The 27,574-nt window shown below is 36.3% G+C and overlaps 1 protein-coding gene across 5 annotated transcripts in view; it reads left to right on the plus strand.

The window, feature by feature from the left end:
- ZNF148 (zinc finger protein 148) overlaps nt 1-27,574 on the plus strand; it is a 129,525-nt gene that overhangs the window by 42,550 nt on the left and 59,401 nt on the right. For all 5 annotated transcript variants that reach the window (XM_004278812.3, XM_004278811.3, XM_033403858.2 and 2 more), the window contains one exon: nt 6,927-7,275. In XM_004278812.3, coding sequence (XP_004278860.1) covers nt 6,943-7,275 — 333 coding nt within the window. In that variant the 5' untranslated portion in view covers nt 6,927-6,942. The remainder of the gene's footprint in view (nt 1-6,926; nt 7,276-27,574) is intronic.

Here is a 27,574-nt window from a genome sequence, read left to right on the forward strand (position 1 = left end):
GGCTGATTGATACTTGTATTTCTAATGCTGATAGTTGTAAGGTGTAATTTCTCACTGACTACATAGGTTAGAAATATTAATATCCAAATTAATGTAACTGGCATCCTCCAGACAGCAAGGAGTTTGTTGAAAATACTTTGAATCAGAAGTAATTTGTGAAATCTAGCTTTTTTTTTTTTTTTTTTTTAAATCTGTTTCAGGTTCCTTTGAGTACTTCTCTTTAGCCTATGAGTAAAGTTTCTTTATAGGTTGAATGGGTTCTGATACAAGGCAGGGTATTGATTTGGGAGAAGACTTTGAGTTGGAAATTACTCTTTTTATAGAAAAGAATGATGTTTAGGTTCCTAAGCTTGCCAACTATAATCTGTTTTGACTCATTTAAAGTTTTACATTATTCAATAAATGTTGATGGAAAATAATATTACAGCCAAACTCAGTAAATAAAACAGAAAAGCAGTATCTTTAAGTGAGATATATTTTTTTCACACTTGAATGCAGATTCAGTTAAAGGTGATAAAGTGGCAGATCAATATTCATGTACATTCTGAAGGGGAAAGTAGGTGCTTTCAAGAATATTAGAGGATTATGGCACAAGCCTTCAAATCTGTTTTCACTTTAAAACTTACAGCCCTCTTTTCTTTGATACAGGTATATCTTTAGCATAGCTCCTACATTTATCAGCCGTATTTAGGATTTTTTTTTTTTTGATTTCCAAGTGAAAATGGGAAAGTAAAGGAAAAAGAAAGAGAGATTTTCCTAAAGTAACTTGGTAAAGGTTTGAAGAAAGAATGGAAGGATTAAGGGGGTATATGTGAACCCATGAAAAAAGAACGAGGAGAAATTTACTGAGCTGTGAATAATAGGTAGAAGTGGAATTTAGGAATTGTGGAAGGTGTCTATGCATGCTGAAGGAGAAAAGGGATTCTGTGTCACACAGAATTCTCCCATGGTAGCCATGCGATGGTAGCCAACTAAGGATTGCTTTACCAAGCCAAGCAGTGGTGACAGGGTGGCTTCAGAGTGGGTGGGTGAGAAGAGAATGAGTTCAACGAGTTCTTAGTGTCCAGGGCCTTTTCAAGACGGAGGTAGTACGGTATGGTAAAAAGTGCATTAAACGAGGTAAGTCTGTTTTCAAATCCCAGTTTACATGCTAGCTTTGTGACTGGGTAAACTCCAGTTTCTTCGTCTGTTAAATGGGGATATACTATTACTGTCTTGAGTGTTACTGTAAATATTAAGTGAAGTAACATATCAGTGTGCCCAGCATAGTGTCTTACATCTGGTAGATCCTCAACACATGTTAGTTGTCTTTCTTCTCCAGGTTATGATAATCTCTGAATTTTATAATATAGACTCAAACCTATTAATAAATTTGGAAAGACATTTTCCTTATTAATTGCATAGAATTCCCATAAAAAACTCAGTAAGCATTTTTAAGTTGAATTCCCATAATTTATAGAATTTTTAAGTTGAATTCCCATTTTAATTTATAGAATGCCCATAAAAAAACGCAGTAAGCATTGTATAGTTGATTAAAAATGAGTAGTAGGGCTTCCCTGATGGCGCAGTGGTTGAGAGTCTGCCTGCTGATTCAGGGGACACAGGTTCGTGCCCCGGTCCGGGAGGATCCCACATGCCGCAGAGCGGCTGTGCCCGTTGAGCCATGGCCGCTGAGCCTGCGCGTCCGGAGCCTGTGCTCCGCAACGGGAGAGGCCACAACAGTGAGAGGCCCGCGTACCGAAAAAAATAAAAAAAATGAGTAGTAATGCCCAACTTGTTCATATATTATGCTTCTGTTAACTTTGTCCTCTGAAAATATGAAAAAGCCCTGACTCAAAGCTTATTTACTCTATTTCAACTTATACAGATCTATAAAGCATAGTTTCTAATTGCTTGCACACAGTTGATTAGAAGCATTAAATTAGAAGGTCCAACAAGAAGAGTCAACTGTCTTTTCTGGAAGGCAGGAGAAAGTGATGGCTGATAATTTATATTCTCTTTAAGTACCGCATTGCCATTAGGCTTAAATGACTAGGGATTTCTTAATCGGCTGCAATTTGGATTACTTTTACACAGCTGAACCAAACATTTTTCGGTACGAAAGGTGGGGGTGGGGGTGTGTGTGGGAGATGGAGAATTGAATGGAGCAGAAAGCTGAATGTGGTCCCCTCAATATTCCTTTTACTATACCTTCTAGCTTCTCTGGCAGAGGGATGGAGATGAGGGAAGAACAAAACTTGGAAGGGGGAAAAGAATGCAGCATTTGAAATAATCTGCTAAAGGGGGCTTTCAGAGAAATTGGCCTGAAGTGGGCCCCTTCCTTCCCTCCCTCTCTTACTAAGTTCTAGTTTTTAGCAGTCTCTGTTCTGGGTAACTCCAGAAGGAGTGCCATCTTACCTTTAGCTGAATTAGTTCTAGAACATCATTGTCCGCCCTGTCTTGGATCATAACAGCTCTGCGGTTTTATATTCTTTGTCAGCTGCCCAAGCTTCCTTCAGTTGGAGAATAATGGGTCATTTACAAGGAGCTCAGGGCGGCTTATTGCTTATTACTCCACCTAGTCCTGCTTTTTCCCCATTTGACAGAGGCTCCTGGGAATGCAGATTAGTTGTTTATTTTGTTTTTTCTTCCAGAGCAGCCTTTCACATAAGTGACATGACTTAAGCATTCTTTCTTTCTTTCTCTCTCCTGTGTAATATTCCTGACACCTGAATTTCCATTAATTGTATAGACATTTGGGTCAAAAAACAGTTGGCTTTTTGAAGGTTTAGCAGGAAGAGACATTTAAATATTCACATGTTAGTGCAGATTGATAACATCAGTTTCCTTTCTTTACACTCAGCTGATCCTTCCTGAAAATATTGAAATTAGAGAAGGAAAGTAGCCTGTGTTAACTTTTGAGCATGGGACCTTTTGCTGTATTTGGGTTTTTGAATGTGCAGAGAAGCACATAAGAGCTTTGACATAGATCATGTAGGAGTTACAAGGGGGAAAGTTAAAGATAGTAAGTGCATATAAGAGAGCTTCAAGGACAATAAAAAACATACTTTTCTTTATCATTTTTCTTAGGGTAGCTTTGTCCTTTTCCCATTTACCATGGGCTTAGTGAAATTAACTTTTTTTGTTCGAGAGCCTTGTTTATTTCCTGTCCAGCTTACTCTGCCCAGACGCTGGTTGAGGTGTGTGATACAAGTGGGGCTTACTTTTTTGTCTATGTATCTTCTTCTTGATTTTTTTTTCCCACTTACTATATCTTGGAAAACTTTTTACCCAGCACATATAACTACCTCATTCACTTTAATGACTGTGTGTATTCCAGTGTATGGTTGAATCATAATTAATTTAACAAGTCTTCTATTACTGTATGCTTAGGTTGTTTCCAGTCTTTTTCCATTATAAGGTCGCACCAGACATCCTTGTACATACATCTTTGGTTAATTTTTATGACTAAGCACATACATAGGATTGTATATACTCCTGGCAGTGAGGTTGCTGGCTCAGTGGTACATACAGTTTTCATTCTGGCAGATTTTCCAAAACTAACTTTAAAACCTTGTCAAAGCAGTGTTCATTGATATTGAAATCTGTGTTGAAATCTTTGTATTTTCTGGTATTTAAGGGAAATTGTCTCAAGAACAGTTTTTAGGCTAGCCAGTAATTTGAAATATATGGCTTAATTTGGGGTCATAGGAATAAGAAACCATATGTAACGAAGAGCGATTCCTTTTTCTGTATATATGGCCTGTTTTCAAGAAAATTTTTGAGGAGGTCAAGTTTGCCTTCATTAACAGTATTTCCACTTCCTGTTTTATTTACTACCTGTATATTGAGGTGTGGTATCTTCCTGTTCCAAATCCCTCATTCTGGCACTTTTTTGCAAACCTGCCTTTTTCCCCCCAGATATTCTCTCTCTCCAAAGTACTTTGACTTCCTCAGTACTTACTGTTTCAGCCTGATGTTAGAGATAAGGTTAGTTAAAAAAAAATTATGTTTTTATGTTTATTTTAATAGGCATATTACATATTAACACAGTATTATAGGTATAGTTTTAAATAGTATACATGTATTAGGATATGATAAATTTTAAAAAATTGATGAGGTGCATGACAAAAAACATTGGAGATGAGGACCACTACTTTAGGGAAATATAGACCTTGCATTGGGTTAGTAAGCCAGTTTCAACTTCAGCTAATTTTTTAAAAAAAGTTCTGTCCTAGGTCAGTTTGTCTAATGTCTTTTATTAATGTCTTCTTTTAATAACTACTTCTTTTACTTCTCCCGTATTCTTTAAAAACTCCCAAGGGTGTGGGTTTTTTTTTTTTTTTAATAATGATGTATGTGGCAATAGCAGATGTCACAGCGATAAAGGGTGGCTTTGTGTATATATACGTCCCTTTTAAGTTGGGGGCTTTCCAAATCCTTTAGGAAAACAATAAACAGATTAGAAGAATATAATTGATTTGGTAAGGATTTCCAAAGAAATAAGCAAATTTTAACCCTAAGAGACTTAAATTTCACTTAGTTGTGGGATCGTTTATTCTCTAGAAATGTGATAAATAGAATATTTGAAGAAGACAGTTATTTGGTGATATGTTTTAAATGTTTGTCCTTTAGACTACTTAAAGATTTTGGAAAGAGAAATTAGATTCTTGTTCCTTTGTCCCATATGTATTCTGGACTTAACCATACTACCTGGTACCAGGGAAGACAAAGTTAGCAAGTATGAATTATATTTTTATTTACTTTGCTGTTTATATGAGCTGTTTTTTGAGCTGTACATTTAAGTAAAGTTTTCTCCCTAGATGATAACCTTAGTAAATGAAAGAGTATTTAAATTTCAGTAGTGTATTTGAATTTAACTGATCATTTATTTTACCTCTGAAAGCTATGATCAAAGTAGTAACCATTACTACCTGATTGATTTGGGAAAGAGGTGACTAAACTGAAACATAGTTAATGCATTTACTAATTGTGGGCCCATCATGTTGGGGGAGTGTGTGTGTTTATTTTGCACAATCTGATAAAAAACAAATAGTACCAATGTTCTGACATTCTTTGAGATGAAGTTTCTTTGGATTTCATGATTATTGTTATGCTAGTTCCTCAAGTAACACAATGGAGTGCGAATTTACAGCAATGAAAGTTAGAAGATTTAATATTGCCTGTTTTTTCTATAATAGAAAAAATAAGATAATGTAATAAGATAATGTAATTATTTAATAGTGTCTAGTTCTTATCATGACCTCTTAAATTTATTTAATCATGTGCAACTATTTAAGAATATATTAGTAATGAAAATACTGCTTTTTCCATTTTAACAAATTTAAAAACATTTGAAAGAATAAAATTTTATTATAGAAAGTTTTCAAATTAGAGATAAATGTAAATATGAAAAAAGCCTGGTAATTTCACCACCCAGTGGTAATATTAATATTGTTAGCATTTTCAATAAACCTGTGTACAAACACATATTTATACACACATTTCCCTTAATATCAGGCTTTTTACCCAAATTTTCAAGTATTTTCCAAGAATATTTTTTGACTGTATGGATATTTTTTGAATTCCAACAGACTTTAACTTTTTACTGAAGCATAAATTCAGTAAATTTGAATTTATTTATTCTGGCAGAAATGTATGCATATCACAGAGATATACATCTTAAAATTTTACAAAGTGAGCACACCTGTGCAATCAGCATTCAACTCAGGAAAAACATTGTCAGTTCCCAGACCAGGCGCCTTTTCCTACCTCCTATCAACAGCCTCTTCACCCAAGGATAGCCATTTTTCTGATTCTGTTTTTAAGAAAAACATTGAGATATAATTTATATACAATAAAATTCACCCATCCTAAGTGTATGATTCAATGATTTTTAGTAAGTTTACTGTAGTCTAGTTTTAAAACATATGTATGAATATAATTTAACCAGTTTCATTTTGTTGAATATGCAGTGTAATTCCAGTTTTTCACTATTGAAGTACTGCTATAGTGATTTTCCATGCATATCTTTATATGTACTTCTGATTTCATCAGGATAGGTTCCTAAAAGTAAAGTCACCAGTTCAAAGAATATGTGCATTTTTATGGCTTTTGATACATGGTACCAAATTACCTTTGAAAACAGTTGAACTAATATACTCCCACTGTCAGTAGATGAGTGTCTTTTTCTTTCCCCCTGCCACCTCAACGTCAGGTGTATTTTTTTTTTTTTTTTTTTTTTTTTTTTGTGGTACATGGGCCTCTCACTGCTGTGCTCTCCCGCTGCGGAGCACAGGCTCCGGACGCGCAGGCTCAGCGGCCATGGCTCACGGGCCCAGCCGCTCTGCGGCATGTGGGATCCTCCCAGTCCGGGGCATGAACCCGTGTCCCCTGCATCGGCAGGCGGACTCTCAACCACTGCGCCACCAGGGAAGCCCGAGGTGTATTTTTTAAGAGTTATTATCAGTTTGGTGGATAAAATATGGTTTTAATGTTCATTTCTTTAATTACTACTGTAAGTGAATATTATTTTATATATTTAGTGACTATTTCTAATTTTTCTTTATGATTTGCCTGATACTGTTCTCTCAGTTTATTTCTTAATGTTATTTCTTTTTATTTTTAAAATATTTCAGTATATTAAAGGATGTGGATCTTTCTGGTGTTACGAATACTTTCCCCCAATTTGCTTTATGTCATGCTCATTTTTCATAATGAAATAGATTAGGATTTTGTGTCTTAATGTCAAAAACAAAAATTTGTGTTTTACTCTACCAGCCTTTGGAAATTTATCGTGGAAATTTTTAAATTGGAGGCAATATTGAATTATATGAATAAAACATTTTTATTAAAGTGTGTACCTTTCATAATTTGAAATTTAAAAAATTCAGGTAGACATATAAAACTAATTTATTATGCTTTGTTGCCAAACTTGGTCTTTCTAGGCATTTATACTTAAGCATGAACATTGACGACAAACTGGAAGGATTATTTCTTAAATGTGGCGGCATAGACGAAATGCAGTCTTCCAGGGCAATGGTTGTAATGGGTGGAGTGTCTGGCCAGTCTACTGTGTCTGGAGAGCTGCAGGAGTCAGTTCTTCAAGATCGGAGTATGCCTCACCAGGAGATCCTTGCTGCAGATGAAGTGTTACAAGAAAGTGAAATGAGACAACAGGATATGATATCACATGATGAACTCATGGTCCATGAGGAGACAGTGAAAAATGATGAAGAGCAGATGGAGACACATGAAAGACTTCCTCAAGGACTACAGTATGCACTTAATGTCCCTGTAAGTAATTCCTTTATAAGATACTAAACTTACAGTTAGAAACATAATTAATTTTGTGTTAAGTGATACAAGTCATTGAAGAAATTTCAGAAAGTGTTTAAAGGCTGAATATAAATAGTTCAAATGGCCATTATTAAACAGATATACTAAATATTGGTTAAAAATCGTAGCTGAAAAGGCAAAATTAAGTTTTGATATTACATACATTTCAGAAACTTATCTTTTCTGGATAACATTTATTTATCTATTTATCAGGGTTACTGTGTATTGAATTTTTGTGTGTGTGTATTAAATTTAAGTGCTTAATTTTAAAAGATACTTTGTTTCAACTTCTGGATTTCTCCTTAAAGAGTAGAAGGATTGAATCTGGAGCACAGCTAGAAAAAGATTGTACACTTCAGAGTTTTTCCTTCAAATCCTGTAACTCTTGGCAGTTCCTGCCATCTTTATTTTTTTCATTATCTGTAAAAAGGATATCAGCTCTTCAGTCTGTTTACCCTGGATGTCATAGGTCATCACCTAAGGTACTCCTTTGTAGGCACCCATAACTTTTTTTTTTCAATTCAAACGAACATTTATTGGGCCCACATTAAACGGGACATGGTGAAGAGATTACGAGATGTCCCTTTTCTGTCTGTGTACAATTTCTGCCACTCTTTCCTCAAGTGGGTACATCCTATGTCTCAGTCTTTGCAATTATTCAAGCACCTATAATGGAATGGTAGGCTTGTTCAGAGGCTCAGAATCTTTTTAGAAAGTTGTAGTTAGCAGAGTGATGGTCACAGCTAATGAGAACTGCTTCATTTTCTAACAAAAAAACAAAAATAGTGAGCTGGACTCGTTGCTTCCCATGAAGATGCTGGGCTCATCTGGTGCTTCAGTCACGGGCTCTTTGGAATAACCAGCAGTGACATCTTCATAATCTTTACTCCATAAGTTTTCTGTGTGAAGTGACTCATTATCAACTCTGGCCTTAGTGACTTCTTCCTCAGAGCTGAAGGTGTTTAATTCTACATTAGTAGGTAATGCGAAAGTCTGTGTGTTCTCCAAATACAAGTCAATGGTTGTTTCTGTATCTTGGTCACTGGTCAAGTGTGGTAGGACAGTGGTTGACTGACTGTAGGTCAGTGATGAATTCTGGGAGTAGTGTGGGGTAAGTCACAGCCAGGGCAAACCAGGCAGAGAGGAGCAGGGCCTTCCTGAGCATGGTGCTGATGCTGGCGGGGAGTGTGGGAGGCTTACGAAGGTAAGGAGGCTGAGTGTTTTTCTTTGCCTTCTTGTATCTTTATTTTTACCTGATGACCAGCAAAACTACAACTGTAATGTAATCCTCTTCTATTGTTTATGTGATATTAAACCTGGATCCTTTCAGTACTTCTGATATACTGTGCTTTTGCTTTAGGACCTTTGTATATCCTACTTGTAATATTCCCCTCAGTCATAGCCCCTCCCTGTTTTTTAACCTAGTTAAAACTTCATCATTGGGCTTCCCTGGTGGCGCAGTGGTTGAGAGTCTGCCTGCCGATGCAGGGGACACGGGTTCGTGCCCCGGTCTGGGAAGATCCCACATGCCGCAGAGCGGCTGGGCCCGTGAGCCGTGGCTGCTGAGCCTGCGCGTCCAGAGCCTGTGCTCCACAACGGGAGAGGCCACAATAGTGAGAGGTCCGCGTATGGAAAAAAAAACCAACAAAAAAACTTCATCATCATCAGCTTGCCACTTCTCTCTGGTCTAGGTGTAGTTCCTGCAATAGGGACTTGTTCACTGTCTGTCTCTCTGATAAGATTGTAGGCTCTATCTATGTATGACAGCATGAATTTTGTCTTATTTTCTATTATGTCCCAGGTGTTGGCACATGGTGTGAATGAATGGATAACTACTTACAGTTGTGTTCTAATACATGTGCTCACGAACTTTTACCTAGTCCATTGCAGTAGCCTTTTCCTTTTTCAGCCTGTTGATGGTGATGGATTACATTAATTAATTTTTAAATGTTGAATCAGCCTTGCATACCTGGAAGAAATTCCACTTTGTTGTGGCTTATAATTCTTTTTACACATTGTTTGATTCAGATTACTAATAGCTGTTGAGGATTTTTGCATCTATGTTCATGAGATAGATTGGTCTAGTTTTCTTTTTGTGCGATATCTTTGTCTGGTTTGGATATTAGAATAATCCTGGCCTCATAGAATGAGTTAGGAGTATTCCCTCTGCTTTGGTCTTCTGGGAGAGTGTAGAGAATTGGTATAATTTCTTCCTTGAATGTTTGGTGGAGTTCACCAGTGAATCCATAGGGCCTGGTACTTTCTTTTTTGGAAGGTTATTAATTACTGATTCAATTTCTTTAATAGCTATAGACCTATTCAGATTGTCTGTTTCTTCTTGTGTGAGTTTTGACAGATTGTGTCTTCTGAGGAATTGGTTCAGTTCATCTAGGTTATCAAATTTGTGGGCATAGAGTTGTTCATAGTATTCCTTTATTATCCTTTTAATGTCTATGGTGTCTGTAGTGATGTCCCCACTTTCATTTCTGATATCAGTAATTTATATCTTCTTTTTTTCTTAGCCTGGCTAGAGGCTTGCTGCCTTTTTTTTTTTAAAAAGGATCTTAACAGTTTTTAAGCATATGGTATTACATACAGTATCAGCATACAGTTAACTATACTCACATTGTTGTACAGTAGATCTCTAGAACTACTGTACAACTGTTGCATCTTGTAAAGCTGAATCTCTATGCCTACTGAACACCAATTCCCCATTTTTACCTCCCCCCAGTAAAGACTTACTAATTTTATAGAGAACTAGCTTTTGAGTTTTTCTCTTGATATCCAGTTTTCAGTTTCATTGATTTCTGCTCTGAGTTTTATGATTTCTTCTGTGGATTTAATTTGCCATCTGCCCTTCCAGTTTTCAGTGGTGGAAGTTTAGGTGATTGATTTAGATCTTTTCTGATATATAGAAATGGCATTCTCATATAGCATTCAATGATATAAATTTCTCTCTAAGTACTGCTTTCAGTGTCCCTCACATTTTGATAAGTTGTATTTTTATTTTCATTTAGTTCATTTTATCTTTTAATTTCTTCTGAGACTTCTTTGATTCATGTGTTATTTGGAAGTATGTTGTTTAATATCCAAGCATTTGGGGATTTTCCAACTATTTTTCTGTTACTGATTTCTAGTTTAGTTCTGTTGTGGTCTGAGAGTGTTTATTATATGATTTTCTGTTCTTTTACATTTGGGAAGTTGTGTTTTATGGCCCTGAATGTCATCTGTCTTGGTGAATGCTCCATGTGAGATTCAGAAGAATTAGTGTTTTGCTGTTGTTGGATAAAGTAGTCTATTGATTGCAATAGCTTTTTTTAAAAAATAAATTTATTATTTATTTTTGGCTGTATTGGGTCTTCATTGCTGCACATGGGCTTTCTCTAGGTGCGGTGAGCAGGGGCTACTCTTCATTGTGGTGTGCAAGCTTCTCATTGCGGTGGCTTCTCTTGTTGCAGAACACAAGCTCTAGGCACTCGGGCTCAGTAGTTGTGGCTCTAGAGTGCAGGCTCAGTAGTTGTAGCGCATGGGCTTAGGTGCTCCGTGGCATGTGGGATCTTTCCAGACCAGGGCTCAAACCCGTGTCCCCTAGCATTCGCAGGCAGATTCTTAACCACTGCACCACCAGGGAAGTTCCACAATAGCTTTCTTATTGGACTGATTGTAGCCTGACCCTTATCCAGTCTGTATTTCAGATGGTTCCTATAGTGATCTTTCCAAAACGATATTTATACTTATCACTCCCCTACCAAAACTTTTTCAGAGGTTTCTTATTGCTAAACAGCTGAAATGTGTTTTGCTTGGGCTGAAAGGGCCTGTGATCAGGTCTCTTCTTATCTTATCCAGCCCCTGTGTACAGTGCTTCAAGCCCCTCTCCCCGCTTCATATTTTAAGTACACTGAAATTACATTAGTTGCCCAGGTCCAATATGATTTTTTCTGTTACTTCTGTACATGTTGTATATACCTGTAATACTCTTTGTTTGGCAGTCTACTGTTTTTCACTTCTCAAAACTTTCTTTTGTGTAATTTTCATTATAGTAACTAACTTATTTTTCATTTCTTGGCTTGCAGGACCCTGAGGTCTCTTTTCTGGAACCTGTATTTTAACTTTGTGTTCTCAGTAACTGGGCTGTGGTAGGCAGTCAGATATTTTTTGAGTGAAAGAAATTTTTTTTAATTGAGAAAAAGTTTAAATTGAAATGCTGTGAGATCCTAAGTTTATAGTTTAGAGTTTTGACAACTGCATAAACTTGTATAACCCACAAGGCATCAAGGTACAGAATATTTTCATCATCCTAGAAAGTTTGTGTTTCTTCCTGGTCAGTTCACTCCACAACAGTTGTTGTGGGTTTTTTCCCCCCATCATAGATTAGTGTTGTCCTTTGAGAACTTTATGTGAATGGAATCATATGTAACTCTTGTGTCCAGCTTCTTTTTTTCTTTCCACTCTAGAATATCAATTTTATTTGAAAAAATTCTAATATAGAACTAAATAGGGACTTCCCTGGTGGCACAGTGGTTAAGAATCCGCCTGCCAGTGCAGGGGACACAAGTTTGAGCCCTGGTCCCACATGCCGCAGAGCAACTAAGCCCGTGTGCCACAGCTACTGAGCCTGCGCTCTAGAGCCTGTGAGCCACAACTACTGAGCCCTCGTGCCACAACTGCTGAAGCTCATACTCCTAGAGCCCATGCTCCGCAACAAGAGAAGCCACTGCAATGAAAAGCCCTTGCACCGTGACAAAGAGTAGCCCCCAGTCGCCGCAACTAGAGAAAGCCTCTGCACAGCAATGAAGAAAATAAATAAATAAAAATTTTTAAAAAGAACTAAATAGCTGTAACATCAGTATTTTTCACCTAGTTTTTACTTACTAATTGAAAAGTAACTGAAACAATGTAAAATAATAAATGCTTTTCCTGTGGATAAGTATATTAAAAAGTAACATTCATCTTTACAAAGTGTGCATTCCTATTGTGTTATAGTATAATACCACAAGTTAGAGATTGATTGAGGGTTTCATTTCTCAGGTGTTGGTACTGAACACCTCAAAGCAGTAGTCTATTGTGATGTATTTTAAATTAATTTTCAGTTGCATTAGAAAGAGAATGATGGCTTGGTTATTTAGTTGTCACACTAATGAAGTAGGTATTTTAAAATTTCTTCTCCAGCTTCTTTTGCTCAGCATAGTGTTTTTGCAGTTTTTCATGTTGGTTGGGTGTATAAGTAGTTCATCCCTTTTCATTGTTGATTAACATTCTGTTGTTTTATTATCCTAAATTTTTGTTTATTTATTTCCTTCTTTATGGTTATTTATTATCTCTAGTTTTCAACCTTTATGGATAAAGCTGCTATGAACATTGTTGTGCAAGTCTGTTTTCACTTCTTTTGGGTACATTTTTATAGAAGTTAAACTATTTCTCTTCTGTTTTCATTTTGTTTCATTTAGTGTCTATCTTTGCATTAGTATTACTCTTTTATTTTAAATTAATTTTTGTTGGAGTATAGTTGGTTTACAATGTTATGTTAGCTTCTACTGCACAGCAAAATGAATCAGTCATACGTATACATATATCCCCTCCCTTTTGGATTTCCCTCCTGCATCAGTATTGCTCTTGATAGCTGTATTTTTTTTAATATAAATTTATTTATTTGTTTGTTTATGGCTGTGTTGGGTCTTTGTTGCTGTGTGTTCAAAAAATTTTCAATGTGTAATTGTTCATAACTAGTATATAGAAATGCAGTTGATTCTTTTTATATTGACCATGTATTCTGTGATCATGTTATATGTACCTGTTAGTTCTAGTAAGATTCCTTAGGTTTATTCACAGTCCCTATTATCCATAAATTTTACATCTTCCTTTCCAATCTAACTTCTTTTTTCTTCCTTATTGTATTGAATAGGCCTCCAGTACAGTGTTGAATAGAAGCGGTAAAAGTAGACATCTTTGCTTTTTTCCTGATCTTTAGGGGACTGCATTCAGCTTTTCACCATTAAGAATTATTTTAGCTATAGATTTTTCTTAGGTGATCTTTATTTATTAGGTGGAAGAAGTTTTCTTTCTAGTTTGTTGAAATTTTTTAAAACTATGAATGGATGTATAACTTCATCAATATTTTTTCTGCATCTGTTAGATGATTATATGATTCTCCCCCTTTTTTAAAAATAAATTTATTTATTTTTGGCTGCGTTGAGTCTTCGTTGCTGCACGCGGGCTTTCTCTAGTTGCGCCAAGCGGGGGCTACTCTTCATTGCAGTGTGCGGGCTTCTCCTTGCGGTGGCCTCTCTTGTTGCAGAGCACGGGCTCTAGAGCGCAGGCTCAGTAGTTGTGGCGCACGAGCGTAGTTCCTCTGCGGCATGTGGGATTTTCCTGGACCAGGGCTTGAACCCTTGTCCCCTGCACTGGCAGGCGGATTCCCAACCACTGCGCCACCAGGGAAGTCCCTCCTCCCTTTTCTTAATATAGTGAATTTATTGATTGATTTTCAAATGTTAAATCAACTCTGCATTCCTGGGATAAACCACACTTGGTCATGATGTGTCATCTTTTTTATAAGTTGCTGGATTCAGTTTACTAATTTTTTTAAAAGAATTTTTTTGTGTATGTTTCTGAGGGATACTAGTTTTCTTGCAGTCTTTGTTTTAAGTATACTGGCCACATTAAAAATGGGGTAGGAAATAGTTCCTTCTCTGTTTTCTGTAAGGGTTTGTGTAAGATTGGTATTATTTCTATCATACATATTTAGTAGACTTCACCAATAAAGCTAATTTTTGGCTGAGTTTTCTTTGTGGGAAAGTTTTTACTTCCAAATATAATTTTTAAAACATGTAAGGCTACTCAGATTTTAAATTTTATTCTTTTTTTTTTTTGCGGTACGCGGGCCTCTCACTGTTGTGGCCTCTCCCGTTGCGGAACACAGGCTCCGGATGCGCAGGCTCAGCGGCCATGGCTCACGGGCCCAGCCGCTCCACGGCATGTGGGATCTTCCCGGACCGGGGCACAAACCCACGTCCCCTGCATCGGCAGGCGGACTCTCAACCACTGCGCCACCAGGGAAACCCTTAAATTTTATTCTTGATTTAGTTTTGATAAATTATATTTTTCAAGGGATTTGTTCATTCTTTTATTTTTTAATTGAACAAAAATATTTATAATATTTTCTTAATTCTTTTATTGTCTAAAGGATTTGTAATAATTTCTTTTTTCACATTCCTGATAGTGCTAATTGTCTTTTTCTTGATTAATCTGGGTAGAGGTTTATCAGTTTTACTGGTCTCTTCAAAGATTAAGGTTTGGTTTTATTGAGCTCACTATCGTTCATTTGAACTTTCTTTCATCTTTACTCTCATTTATTTCTTTCCTTCTGCTTACTTTATTTTTAATTTGCTCTTCTTTTCGTAGCTTCTTAAAGTAGAAGTTTAGATGACTGTTTTAGACCTTTCTTTGTATACATGTAGGTGTGTGTAACTACCATGACTCTCAGGATACAGAGCATCATACCAAAGATCTTCCTGATGCTACCCCTCTGTAGTCACACCTCTTCTTGTTACCCCCACCATTCCTAACCCCTGGCTCTCCTACCCTAATCTGTTTTCCATCTCTAAAACTTTGTCATATTGAGAATATTATATCATGGAATCATAGTATGTGACCTTTTGAGACTGATTTTTTTCACTTAATGCCCTTGAGAGCCATCTGAGTTGTTGTATATATCAATTCTTTGTTCTTTTTAATTATATAGTAGTATTCCATGGTATGGTTGTACCACAGTTTAAACATTCACTTATCGAGAGACATTTTAATTGTTTCCATGTTTTGGCTATTACAAATAAAGCTGCTGTGAACATTCGTGTATAGGTTTTTGTGTGAACGTAGGTGTACATATCTCCAGGATAAATACCCTATCATACCCCTGCCACTGGATATAATCACTCCTAACATTTTGGTGTATGTTCTTCAGTGCTTCTTTGATATGCCTACCATACATAGGGTCATGTTGCTTTTTATCTATTCTTTCCATTTACCAGCATGGTTTGCACTTTTCTCAACTCCTTACTCTTCTAATACTTCTTAAATACCTGCTTGATATTCCAAATTTTGGATAGTCCATAATTGAGTCCTGTTACTCCTAATAGATGATGATAAATTTGAGTCCCTTGTGAGAATGAATCAATGAAAAGTTGTCTCATACTGTATACCAAATGGCAGAATTTAGGATTTGTGTAATATTGCTTTATAGTAGTACATAACAGACATGAGACATTTTGTCCCTTACTTACTACTTATGCATTCCTGCTGATAAGGCAAAGTGGTGAAGGGCAGGTCTTGGGATCATGAATATACATTTTTGAGTTAAATAGAGGGCATTGATGTAGAACAGTATGATCCAGGTCCCCCAGAATGTGAAAGCTTAAGCTACATGGCCTTTCATCCTTTCTAGATTGTGTGCTAAAAGTCTTTTAAAAATAGATATTGAACATATAAGTGTTTTTTCCTTTTATTTGCTCATTCACTTGGAAGTCACAAAGAACTTTATTTCATATTAACTTTTTTTTGTTAATTCAAAACAAAAAGTTGAGTTTTGTGTTTTCTTAAACTGTTAATAACAGTTTAGGTTCTGTAGCCTATGTAAACACCCTATTGTTTCGTGACAGTTGAAGTAAAAGTTTTCCATTTGTGGTAACTGCTGGTTTTCAGGATTTATCTTGACCTTACTACTCTAAATCAATCACCCAGCTTCAACTCTGTGGCTCTACATTTTCAACAGCAGTCTGAAGTCTGCAGGCCAACCTTTTTTAAAAAATATTTTATTTATTTATTTTTGGCTGCATTAGGTCTTCATTGCTGTGCACGGGCTTTCTCTAGTTTTGGCAAGTGGGGGCTACTCTTTGTTGCGGTGCGCGGACTTCTCATTGCGGTGGCTTCTCCTGTTGCGGAGCACGGGCTCTAGGCAGAGGGGCTTCAGTAGTTGCGGCAGTCGGGCTCAGTTGTCGTGGCTCGTGGGCTCTACAGCGCAGGCTCAGTAGTTGTGGCGCATGGGCTTAGTTGCTCCGTGGCATGTGGGATCTTCCTGGACCAGGGCTCAAACCCGTGTCCCCTGCATTGGCAGGTGGATTCTTAACCACGGCGCCACCAGGAAGTCCTGCAGGCCAACTTGTGAATGTCCGTAGTTTGCTCATTAGAACTTTGTTTTCAAAGATGTTAGAAATTTGAATTAAAATGAGCTAAAACTAATATTTCAGTTCCTCAGTTGCATTAGCCACATTTCAAGTGCTCAGTAGCCACATGTGGTTAATGGCTTCTGTATAAGCATAGATAAAGAATATTTCCATCATTGCTGGAAGCGTTATTGGATAGCACTGTGTTAGAAAGCTTCTCAACTCAAAAACTAAATCTATTTCAGAAACTTGAAAAAAAGTATTTGGCTTATCCTTTTAATTCTTACACCCATAGAAAAGGGATTGGGAACTTTATGGTCTATATTTTTCCAGTTTGATATCAAGTATGTTGAAGAGTAAAGGACATGTTTGTATTGACAAAATAGAGCAAACTATCATTCGTAACGATATATGCCACATTTGTTTTCTAGAAGGCTATTGGATTGTACTTGAACGAAAGGATTTTATAAATTAGGAGCTATAAAAAATCATGTTCTAGTCATTTGATGATATAATAAAGTGTAAGTTATTTCAGGTATTTATGACTCCTGAAAAAATATACTTCAGCGCTTGTGTATCTTTTTAATTTTAGTCATGAATTTCTGTGCTGTAAAACAGCATGAATAAAATTGTAGACATCCTTTTATGCATTTAGTATTTATGATTATTTTGTTTAATGGTCTAGGAAACTCAAGACTTATTTAGCCCTTGCTTTAAGACCTCTCTTGTTTTTAGTTTTAAAATTGCCTTAAATCCTGTCACTAGTTTAAGGAGAATTGTATAGATATTTCCCCAAATACATGTTGCTCCAGTCAATAAAACTCCAATATGCTGTTGCTAGGAATTTGAGTATATGTCCTGTAATGAGTGACTTTTCCTCTCCTATTTAACAACAACAAAAATAATAATCATTTTATCCATGTCAGTGATTTTAAGATACTTAACTATTTTTGCCACATATTTTATACTCTGTTTTAGTTGCCGGATTGTATTACATTTATTGGTAACAAATGATCTTTCACAATCATCCTAGAAGGTGACAAGTCTGTGTGGCTCTATTTATTTGCTTAAATAGTCATTGGTATGATATGTTTCTTCCTCTCTTTCTGGCTAACTCCCAACTTGTTATCCCTATGACATTGTATACTTTTTCAACAAAGTTATTTATTAGTTGTAGCCAGTTCTTATTACCATTGTATTTCTTTTAAAGTTCATTTGGGGGATTCAGAAGTAATTTTATGTTCCTTGCAGCTTGGGTCCTTGTCTTTTGAGGCCATTGCATTGGCTTTTATTGGGTCTGTATACTTAAAGAGGTACTCCCCCCGCCCACATTCAAATGCTTTTTACTTCAGCATACTCTTCGGCTGTCATTTTCAGAAACACATTTATTAATTGAGCTCATTTTAAAGAAAATATATGGTAATTTATATCAGTTCTCTAGGGTTTTTATTTTAAACAAGATTTTACTTGCTTGTATGGCGCTTAGAAAGTGTCCTATTTGATAGGAAATCAATATTTTAGCAGAAAATATGGAGTGAGTAATCTTGCTTTATAGTTTTTCCTGGTGATAGTCATATTATTGCTTATTGTTACTGATTTCAACTCACCTGGCAAGTCGATGAATCAAGGTATCTCCACTAGTAGGTTGTTTTAGAGAGCTAACCCAGAATGGTCTATTTTTCAGTATCCTCCAGTGCTCGTAAAGTTGTTGGACTCAATTTATCTTTTTCTTTTCCCCTTAGGTGGACATAAATTGTTAATAGAAGATTTCTTTTTAGATTCTTTAATAACATAGCCAGTCTCCTAACACTTTTCATATAGTTCTGTCTGATCTTTGATGTCTAATTGCTTGGTTTGGAATTGTGAGATAGTGGTACTGAATGAGAATTACACTGTTACATCAAGTAGTGCCCAGACTGTAAATCATTATAGACAAGGCTGTGATAGGGTCATACTAGCTAGATCAGTCTCAGAGATGTCTACTTGGTTTTTTTTCATAATTGTATGATGAAGTTTATTATAAAAGGACTACATAGTCCTTATAAAAGTTAAAATAGTATAGAAGAGAACAAAGAAAAAAGTAAAAGTTCCTTGTTTCCTACTCTGATTCCAAAGAGATAACCACTAATACTGATATCCTGGAAATTTTAAATTTATAACAAACGTACAGAATATGTGTCTGTATTTATTTCTATATAATGTGTTTGTAAATATATATCTTATGAAAATATACATTTTGTTTTATACAAATTAGATGTTATTTTTATATACTTTTGAAATTTGCATTATTCATTTAATAACATTTTGTAGAAATTTCCATGTTATTGCATATAAAGCTTGCTTATTTATTTTAATGAATGATTAAAGGACGTGCCTTATTTTATTTAACCGCTCCCCTATTGATGGATATTTGTTATTACTAGATTTGTTTGAATGAAATAATGATGAAAGGATCATGCTTATATATATAGATATCTATATACACAAGCATGTTTCTTGTATCTGTATGTCTACATATTTGTAACACTCTTTCTCTAGGTATGTGTCTTTTTATTGAAATACAGCATTCATACAGAAAAGTGCACAAATTGTAAGTCACGAATTTCCTCAAAAATGAACATACATGTGTAACCGATACATTAAGACATAGAACATTATCAGTATCCCAGAGGCCCTCCCCTTCTTGTATCCCTTTTAGTCACAACCCTCCTCTAATTCCTAAAGATAACCCCTACCCAAACACTTTTATCATGGTCAGTTAGCTTTACCTGACTTTGAATTCAGTATAAATAGAATCATGTACTATCTACTCTGATGTCTGATTTCTTTGTTTTACATTTTTTATGAGGTATGTCCATGTTATTGCATAGGTAGTTGTTTATTCTCATTTCTGTATAATTGTCAGTTGTGTGAATGTATCAAAATTTATTCATTCTAGTATAATATAATAGCCATCTTGTTTCAAGATGTTGGCTGTTCTGAAAAGTGCTCTTTTGTTTTGGCTGTGCCAAGTGGCTTGCAGGATCTTAATTCCCTGACCAGGGATTGAACCCCGGGCCCTGACGGTGAAAGCTCTGAGTCCTAACCACTGGACTGCCAGGGAATTCCCTGCTGTGTATATTCATGGCTGTGTCTTTCGGTGCATGTGCACACTCATTTCTGTTGGTTTTATGCTGCTTAGGATTGAGTTTGCTGGGTATGGATATGTTCAGCTATAGGAATTTCTGTCAGAAGTTTTTCTCAATGGTTTTGCCAATTTATACTAATTGCTCTGTATCCTTGGTATCTGTTAGGTTGCATTTCACTGATAACTAATGAAATTGAGTGCCTTTCATGTTTACTGACAATTTGGATATTATTTTTTTGTAAGGTACTTGTTCATCTTTTGCCCATTTTTCTATTAGGTTTCTTTCTCTTACAGATATGTAATAGTTCTTTATTTATTTATTGGATGTATATATATATCAGTTAACTTTTCCACTCTTCCACTCTGATTTGCCTTTTTACTCTTTTGATGAACAGAAGTCAGTGTTAATGAAGTTCAATTTATGTCTTTTCCTTTTGGTGTTTTGTGTATCCTATTTAAGAATTCTTTGCCTGCCCCAAGGTGATGAAGATATTTTCCTTTGTTAACTTCTAGAAACTTTGATTTTCCTTTTACATTTAGATTAACAATCCGTTTGGAATTGATTTTTGCTGATGATGTGAGATAGGGATCAAGATTTACTTGATGGCTTTTTCTTTTTTCCAACTCACCCATAGAAATTTTTTCAGTTTCACTTTGCTGGCTTAATGTTTCATTTCTTAGAATAACTTAATGCATTAAGATAACAATGAATAGATTTTTCTTTGATTAATACTAGGGATGTGTACTAAGACTGGACTTAATGTCTTTTTAGGATTATAAAGTAACACATGTTTGTTGAGAAAATGTAAAAACTATAAAGAAGATAATAAAAATTGCTGTACTCTTACTACTCTAGGATAATCACTGACATTTTGTTGTTAATATTTTAGTGTTTCCTTTTTTGTTTGTTTTCTGCATATGTTGTGTTTATATAAAATGTGCTGTATATGTATTTGTGTTTGTGTAAAATTGTAAAAATATATTTATCAACATATTTATCTATATCATTTAACCTCAAACAATGAGCATCTCACTATGTCATTAATATTATTCAAAAGTAAGATTTCTAATTACTGTATGTCATATAGCTGTACTGTAATTTATCTCACTCTTTCTTTACTGGGTATTAGACTGTTCGCACTTTATTTATGATCATAAATAATATTGTGATGTTACATGTAGGCGTTGTTGTCATGTGAGATTATTTCTTCAGTATAGGTTTCTTAAGACTCTTGATTATATAGTGGCCAATTTATAGCCCACAAATGTTGATCAATTTATTCTCCCTCTAGTAGTGTATGAGATTCCTAATTTGATGTCTTTTTAAATGATCTGGAGTAGGAAATGTGAAATATAATTTCCAGATTTGTACGTGATATTGAGAAAAAAGGAAAACAACTGGACTTGGTCTTGGGTTGGAAGTGGAGAAGAAAATTAAAAGATGTCTTTAGTTGGGAGACTGGGATATAATACAGCATATTGAAAGGCACGGGGAAGAAAAGAAAGGCAGGGAGTTTGGAAGGAGGTTCTGATGTGAAAAAAGGTTTCATTTTTAGCAGTATTGAGTTTTAGATAATAGGATGTCTAAGTGGAGATGTCTGTAGAAATTGGTAATCTTCTATGTATCTAAGCAATTACACATCTGCAGTTGTGTAATAATAATTAATAACCATAGATATTTATTTAGAACTTGAAGGTTTTCAGGGTGCTTTTTATGTAATCTCATTTGATTTTCTGATGTGTATAAGCTGGATATTATTATACCACTAATAAACAGATGAGGAAATGATTGAGAATCAGTAACATCAAAAAATCAACTATATATTGCTATGTACTATAGTTGATGCTTTACATATATAATCTCTTTTAACTCTATAGAAGTTCTGTGAGGAATATTCCCTCCATTTATAGGTGAAGAAAGTTCCAAATGATTAAATTTTAGTTGTTTACCCTCATGCTGCTAGTATTACTCTTTGGGATTAGATTGTATTTCTTTTAACTCCCAACCTGTGCTTTTTTTATTTTTCCGTGCTACTTATGGAAGCCAAGTTTACCCAATAATAATTGGAAGAGAAGGGATTGAAACTCAAGTCTTAACACTTCAATAAATATTGTTGACATTTTGTCCACTTTATTTTTTTAAAAATTATTTCCTTTCTCTTGAACCACTAGAAGTTCTTTCCACATTTTGGCAGCAACCTAACTATAGTTTATATAAGGGAAAATGAAATATGTTTGTGTAAAAATCTTTTTAAATAAGTTTGATTAATTTAGATTTTTAAGAAGCAGTTATATTGGGTTGGCCAAAAGGTTCATTCGGTTTTTTCCGTAAGATGGTCTAGTAGCACTAAGTTGTCTTTAACTTCATTCGAAACAATTTTGTTTGATTGTATTGTGACAGCTGTCATATCAGTATGCATTAAAAAAATCATATCAAAATTGGTGAATTTTTGTGTAGCCATTTTAATATTGGAGATGGAAGGAAAAAAGCAACATTTTTGGTGTATTATGCTTTATTATTTCAAGAAAGGTAAAAACCCAACTGAAATGCAAATGGAGAAGGTGCTGTGACTGATTGAACGTGTCAAAAGTGGTTTGCGAAGTTTCCTGGAGATTTCTCCCTGGACGATGCTTCTCGGTTGGGTAGACCAGTTGAAGTTGATAGTGATCACATCAAGACCTTAATTGAAAACAATCAATGTTATACCACGAGGGAGATAGCCGACATACTCAATATATCCAAATTAAGCTTTGAAAATCATTTGCACCAGCTTGGCTATGTTAATCACTTTGATATTTGGGTTCCACATAAGTTAAGTGAAAAAAACCTTTTTGACTGTATTTCCGCATGCGATTCTCTACTTTTTTGGGGAAGCTTTTTGGTTTTTTTTGTGTGTGTGTGGTATGTGGGCCTCTCACTGTTGTGGCCTCTCACGTTGCGGAGCACAGGCTCCGGACGCACAGGCTTAGTGGCCATGGTTCACGGGCCCAGCCGCTCCGCGGCATGTGGGATCCTCCCAGACCAGGGCACGAACTCGTGTCCCCTGCATTGGCAGGCGGACTCTCAACCACTGCGCCACCAGGGAAGCCCTGGGAAGCAGTTTTTTAAAAATTGACTAATTTATTTTTGGCTGCGTTGGGTCTTCGTTGCTGCGGGTGGGCTTTCTCTAAGTTGTGGTGAGCGGGGGCTATTTTTTGTTGTGGTGCGCCGGCTTCTCGTTGCGGTGGCTTCTCTTGTTGTGGAACACGGGCTCTAGGCGCGCAGGCTTCAGTAATAGTGGCACGCGGGCTCAGTAGTTGTGGCTCTCGGGTTCTAGAGCACAGGCTCAGTAGTTGTGCACGGTCCTAGTTGCTCTGAGGTGTGTGGAATCTTCCTGGACCAGGGATTGAACTCATGTCCCCTGCATTGGCAGCCGGATTCTTTTTTTTTTTTTTAACATCTTTATTGGAGTATAATTGCTTTACAATGGTGTGTTAGTTTCTGCTTTATAACAAAGTGAATCAGCTATACATACGGCAGGCGGATTCTTAATCACTGTGCCACCAGGGAAGTCCCACGATTCTCTACTTAAACGTAATGAAAACGTTCTGTTTTTAAAGCAAATTGTGATGCGCGATGAAAAGTGGGTACTGTACAATAATGTGGAACGGAAGAGACTGTGGGGCAAGCAAAATGAACCACCACCAACCACACCAAAGGCTGGTCTTCATCCAAAGAAGGTGAGGTTGTGTATATGGTGGGATTGGAAGGGAGTCCTCTATTATGAGCTCCTTCCGGAAAACCAAGCAATTCGTTCCAACGAGTACTGCTCCCAATTAGACCAACTGAAAGCAGCACTCATCGAAAAGCATCCAGAATTAGTCAACAGAAAACACATTATCTTCCATCAGGTTAATGCAAGACTGCATGTTTCTTTGATGACCAGGCAAAAACTGTTACAGCTTGGCTGGGAAGTTCTGATTCATCCTCCATATTCACCAGACATTGCACCTTCAGATTTTCATTTATTTCGGTCTTTACAAAATTCTCTTAATGGAAAAAATTTCAGTTTCTTGGAAGACTGTAAAAGGCACCTGGAACAGTTCTTTGCTCAAAAAGATAAAAAGTTTTGGGAACGTGGAATTATGGAGTTGCCTGAAAAATGGCAGAAGGTAGTGGAACAAAACAGTGAATACGTTGTTCAATAAAGTCCTTGGTGAAAATGAAAAATGTGTCTTTTATTTTCACTTAAAAACTGAAGGAGGGCTTCCCTGGTGGTGCAGTGGTTGAGAATCTGCCTGCCAATGCAGGGGACACGGGTTCGAGCCCTGGTCTGGGAAGATCCCACATGCCGCGGAGCAACTGGGCCCGTGAGCCACAATTACTGAGCCTGCGCGTCTGGAGTCTGTGCTCCGCAACAAGAGAGGCCGCGATAGTGAGAGACCCGCGCACCGCGATGAAGAGTGGCCCCCGCTTGCCACAACTAGAGAAAGCCCTCGCACAGAAACGAAGACCCAACACAGCCATAAATAAATAAATTAAAAAAAAAATACTGAAGGAACTTTTCGGCCAACCCAATAGTAATGGAAATAACACCAGATTAAGAGATACAAAATCGTGATTTAAGTCCTAGGGTTGAAATCCAATAGCTTGGGTAAGACACTTACCTCTGTGAAGTTTTAGTTTCTTTATTGGTAACATGAGGATAAAAAATAATTCACAGATAACAGTAAGTAGGATCTCTGTTGCTGGATTTGGAAGACTTGGGTGGAAATTTTTGTTTCCCTTAGGCAAATAACCTTTCTCAGCCTTAGTTTTCTTATTTGTAAAATGGGATGAAAATGCTAACCTCATAGTCTTACTGTAGGATTAAATGCAATAGATTATACAGGGTAGAGACCAAGAGCACCCCCCTCCCTCCCTGCATGCCCAACCATTGTATCCTTAGTACCTAGGACAGTGCCTGGTACATAGTAAATGTCAGATAAATCATAGTTACTATGCTGAGGAGGCATCACAAATTTGTAGAACACCATATAAATGCTGTTTTTTAAAAAAATTTATTTTATTTTTGGCTGCATTGGGTTTTCATTGCTGCTCACAGGCTTTCTCTAGTTGTGGTGAGCAGGGGCTACTCTTCATTGCGGTGCGCGGGCTTCTCAATGCAGTGGCTTCTCTTGTTGCGGGGCACGGGCTCTAGGCGCGCAGGCTTCAGTAGTTGTGGCACGCGGGCTCAGTAGTTGCGCCTTGCGGGCTCTAGAGTGCAGGCTCAGTAGTTGTGGCACACGGGCTTAGTTGCTCCGCGGCATGTGGGATCTTCCCAGACTAGGGCTCAAACCCACATCACCTGCATTGGCAGGCGGATTCTTAACCACTGTGCCACCAGGGAAGCCCCTGGGTTTTTTTTTTAATTGAAGAGTAGTTGATTTACAATGTTGTGTTAGTTTCTGGTTTAAAACAAAGTGATTCAGTTATACATATATATGTATATATGTGTGTGTGTTTATATATATGTACATATTCTTTTTCACATTCTTTTCTATATTCTTTTCCCTGTGGTATACAGTAGGATCTTGTTGTTTATTTTATATATAGTAGTTTGTATCTGCCAATCCAGAAGTCCTGATTTATCCCTCCTCCGCTCCCTTTCCCCTTTGGTAACTGTAAGTTTGTTTTCTATGTCTCTGAGTCTGTTTTGTAAATAAGTTCGTGTCATATTTTAGATTCCACATATAAGTGATATCATATGATATTTGTCTTTCTCTTTCTGACTTACTTCACTTAGTATGATATTCTCTAGGTCCATCCATGTTGCTGCAAATGGCATTATTTTGTTCTTTTTTTATGGCTGAGTAGTATTCCATTGTGTATATGTACCACATCTTCTTCATCCATTCATCTGTTGATGGACATTTAGGTTGCTTCCATGTCTTGGCCATTGTACATAGTGCTGTTATGAACATTGCGGTGCATATATTTTTTCGAATTATAGTTTTTTCTGGATATATACCCAAGAGTGGGATTGCAGGATCATGTGGCAACTCTATTTTTAGTTTAGAAAAATTATAGAATAGTTTTTTAAAACTTATTATGAAATAATTTTAGATTTATGAGAAAGTTGCAGAAGTAGTACTGAGTTCACATAATCTCATCACCCAGCTTCCTCTAATATCAAAGCTTATGCAACCATAGTACAGTTATCAAAACCAGGAACTTAATATTGGTAAAATACTATTAAATAAACTACAGACCTTAGTTGAATTTCATCTGTTTTTCCCCTAATATCCCTTTTCTGTTCCAGGATTCAGTTCAGGATTCCACGTTGTATTTAGTTGTATCTTCTTGAGTCTCCACCATTCCATGACAGTTGTTCAGTCTTTGCTTATCTTTTATGACCTTGATAGTTGAGGAGTATTGGTTAGTTATTTGTCGAATGTCTCTTAATTTGCGGCTGCCTGATGTTTTCTTTCTTTTTTTTTCTCTTTTTAAAATATTTATTTATTTGACTGTGCTGGGTCTTAGTTGCAGCATGTGGGATCTTCAGTTGTGGCATGTGAACTCTTAGTTGTGGCATGCAGATCTAGTTCTAGATCTAGTTCCCTGATCCCTAGTTCTCTGAGCCCAGGCCCCCTGCATTGGGAGTGTGGAGTCTTAGGTACTGGACCACCAGGGAAGTCCCTGCCTGATGTTTTCTTATGATTAGATTGAAGCTTTCATTTTTCGACAAATTCCACAGAAATGTCCTCTTCTCAGTGTATCATATCAGGGACTATAAAATGTGGATGTATGTCTTATTACAGGTGATATTGCACTCTCAGTACTTTGTTAACGTCATATCTGCCAGTTTTTCCCTTAAAGTCACTTTTTTCTTCTTTGTAATTGGCAAATATCTTGTAGGAAATAGTTTGAATCTGCTTAAATATCCTATTTCTACTGAAATTTTTTCCTACCTATTTAAGCATGCATTGGTGGATCTTGCCAGTTGTAGTTATTAATGTAGTGTTTGCCTAAATGTGAATTTGTATTTTCCTCATTCCTTCTATATTTATGTTAATTGTAGCTGTCCCTTCTCTCCATTTAAAAAAATTATTTCCATTTATATCAGGATGGATATTGCCTTATTCTTTGAGTTATAATCTGGTACTGTCATTTATTTTTTTGCTCAAGTTGTTTCACCTTTGCCTATTGGGAGCTCTTTCAGACAGACCCTTGTGTCCTTTTGACATGTACTCTAGTTTCTGGCACCACAAGATGTTCCAAGGTCATCGTATAGTTTTCTTTACCCAGCTTTGAAATCAGTTGCTTCTCCAAGGAGCTCCATTTCCTTTTGTTTGGATAATGGTATTTAGAAACTAAGTTTTGGATGCTAGTTGTGTTGGATTTCATTGCTTCTTAGTGATCTCAGCTGACAGAGCTAGGCAGTACATGTGTGCCTACTGACTCACACATGCACACACGTCTATACTAATTTCTTTATGTTGGTTGGGCCCAGGCACCTGTATTGAAAGAAATTGAATGGAGAAAAGGGAGGGAATGCAAAATATAGTTAAGATGTATCTAGCTCAGTGGTTCTCAAAATTTCTGGTCTTGGGGACCCCTTTATTCTTAAAAATATTGAGGACTCTTAACAGCTCTTCTGTTGGTTATATATATCGATATTTACCATTTTAGAAATTAAAACTGAGAAATTTAAAATTTTATTTATTAATTTATCAGTAACAAATCCCATTACATGTTAACATATAGCATATTTTTAATGAAATACAACCCTTTTATAAATAAAAAATTTCGTGAGAATTCGTTTTACAATTTTGCCGCTATATACTCATAAGAGGAGAGTGAAAAAAAATAGGTATTATAATGGAAGTATTTTTGACCTCATGGAGCACCCCACTGGAAAGGGTGTCAGGGATCTTCAGAAGTCCCCGGACAAAACTTTGAGAGCCACTGATAGAGGTGTACTAAAACTCTTACAAAATAAAGGTACATATA

This window comes from Orcinus orca, chromosome 5 (genome assembly GCF_937001465.1).
Source record: "Orcinus orca chromosome 5, mOrcOrc1.1, whole genome shotgun sequence".
NCBI lineage: Eukaryota > Metazoa > Chordata > Mammalia > Artiodactyla > Delphinidae > Orcinus > Orcinus orca.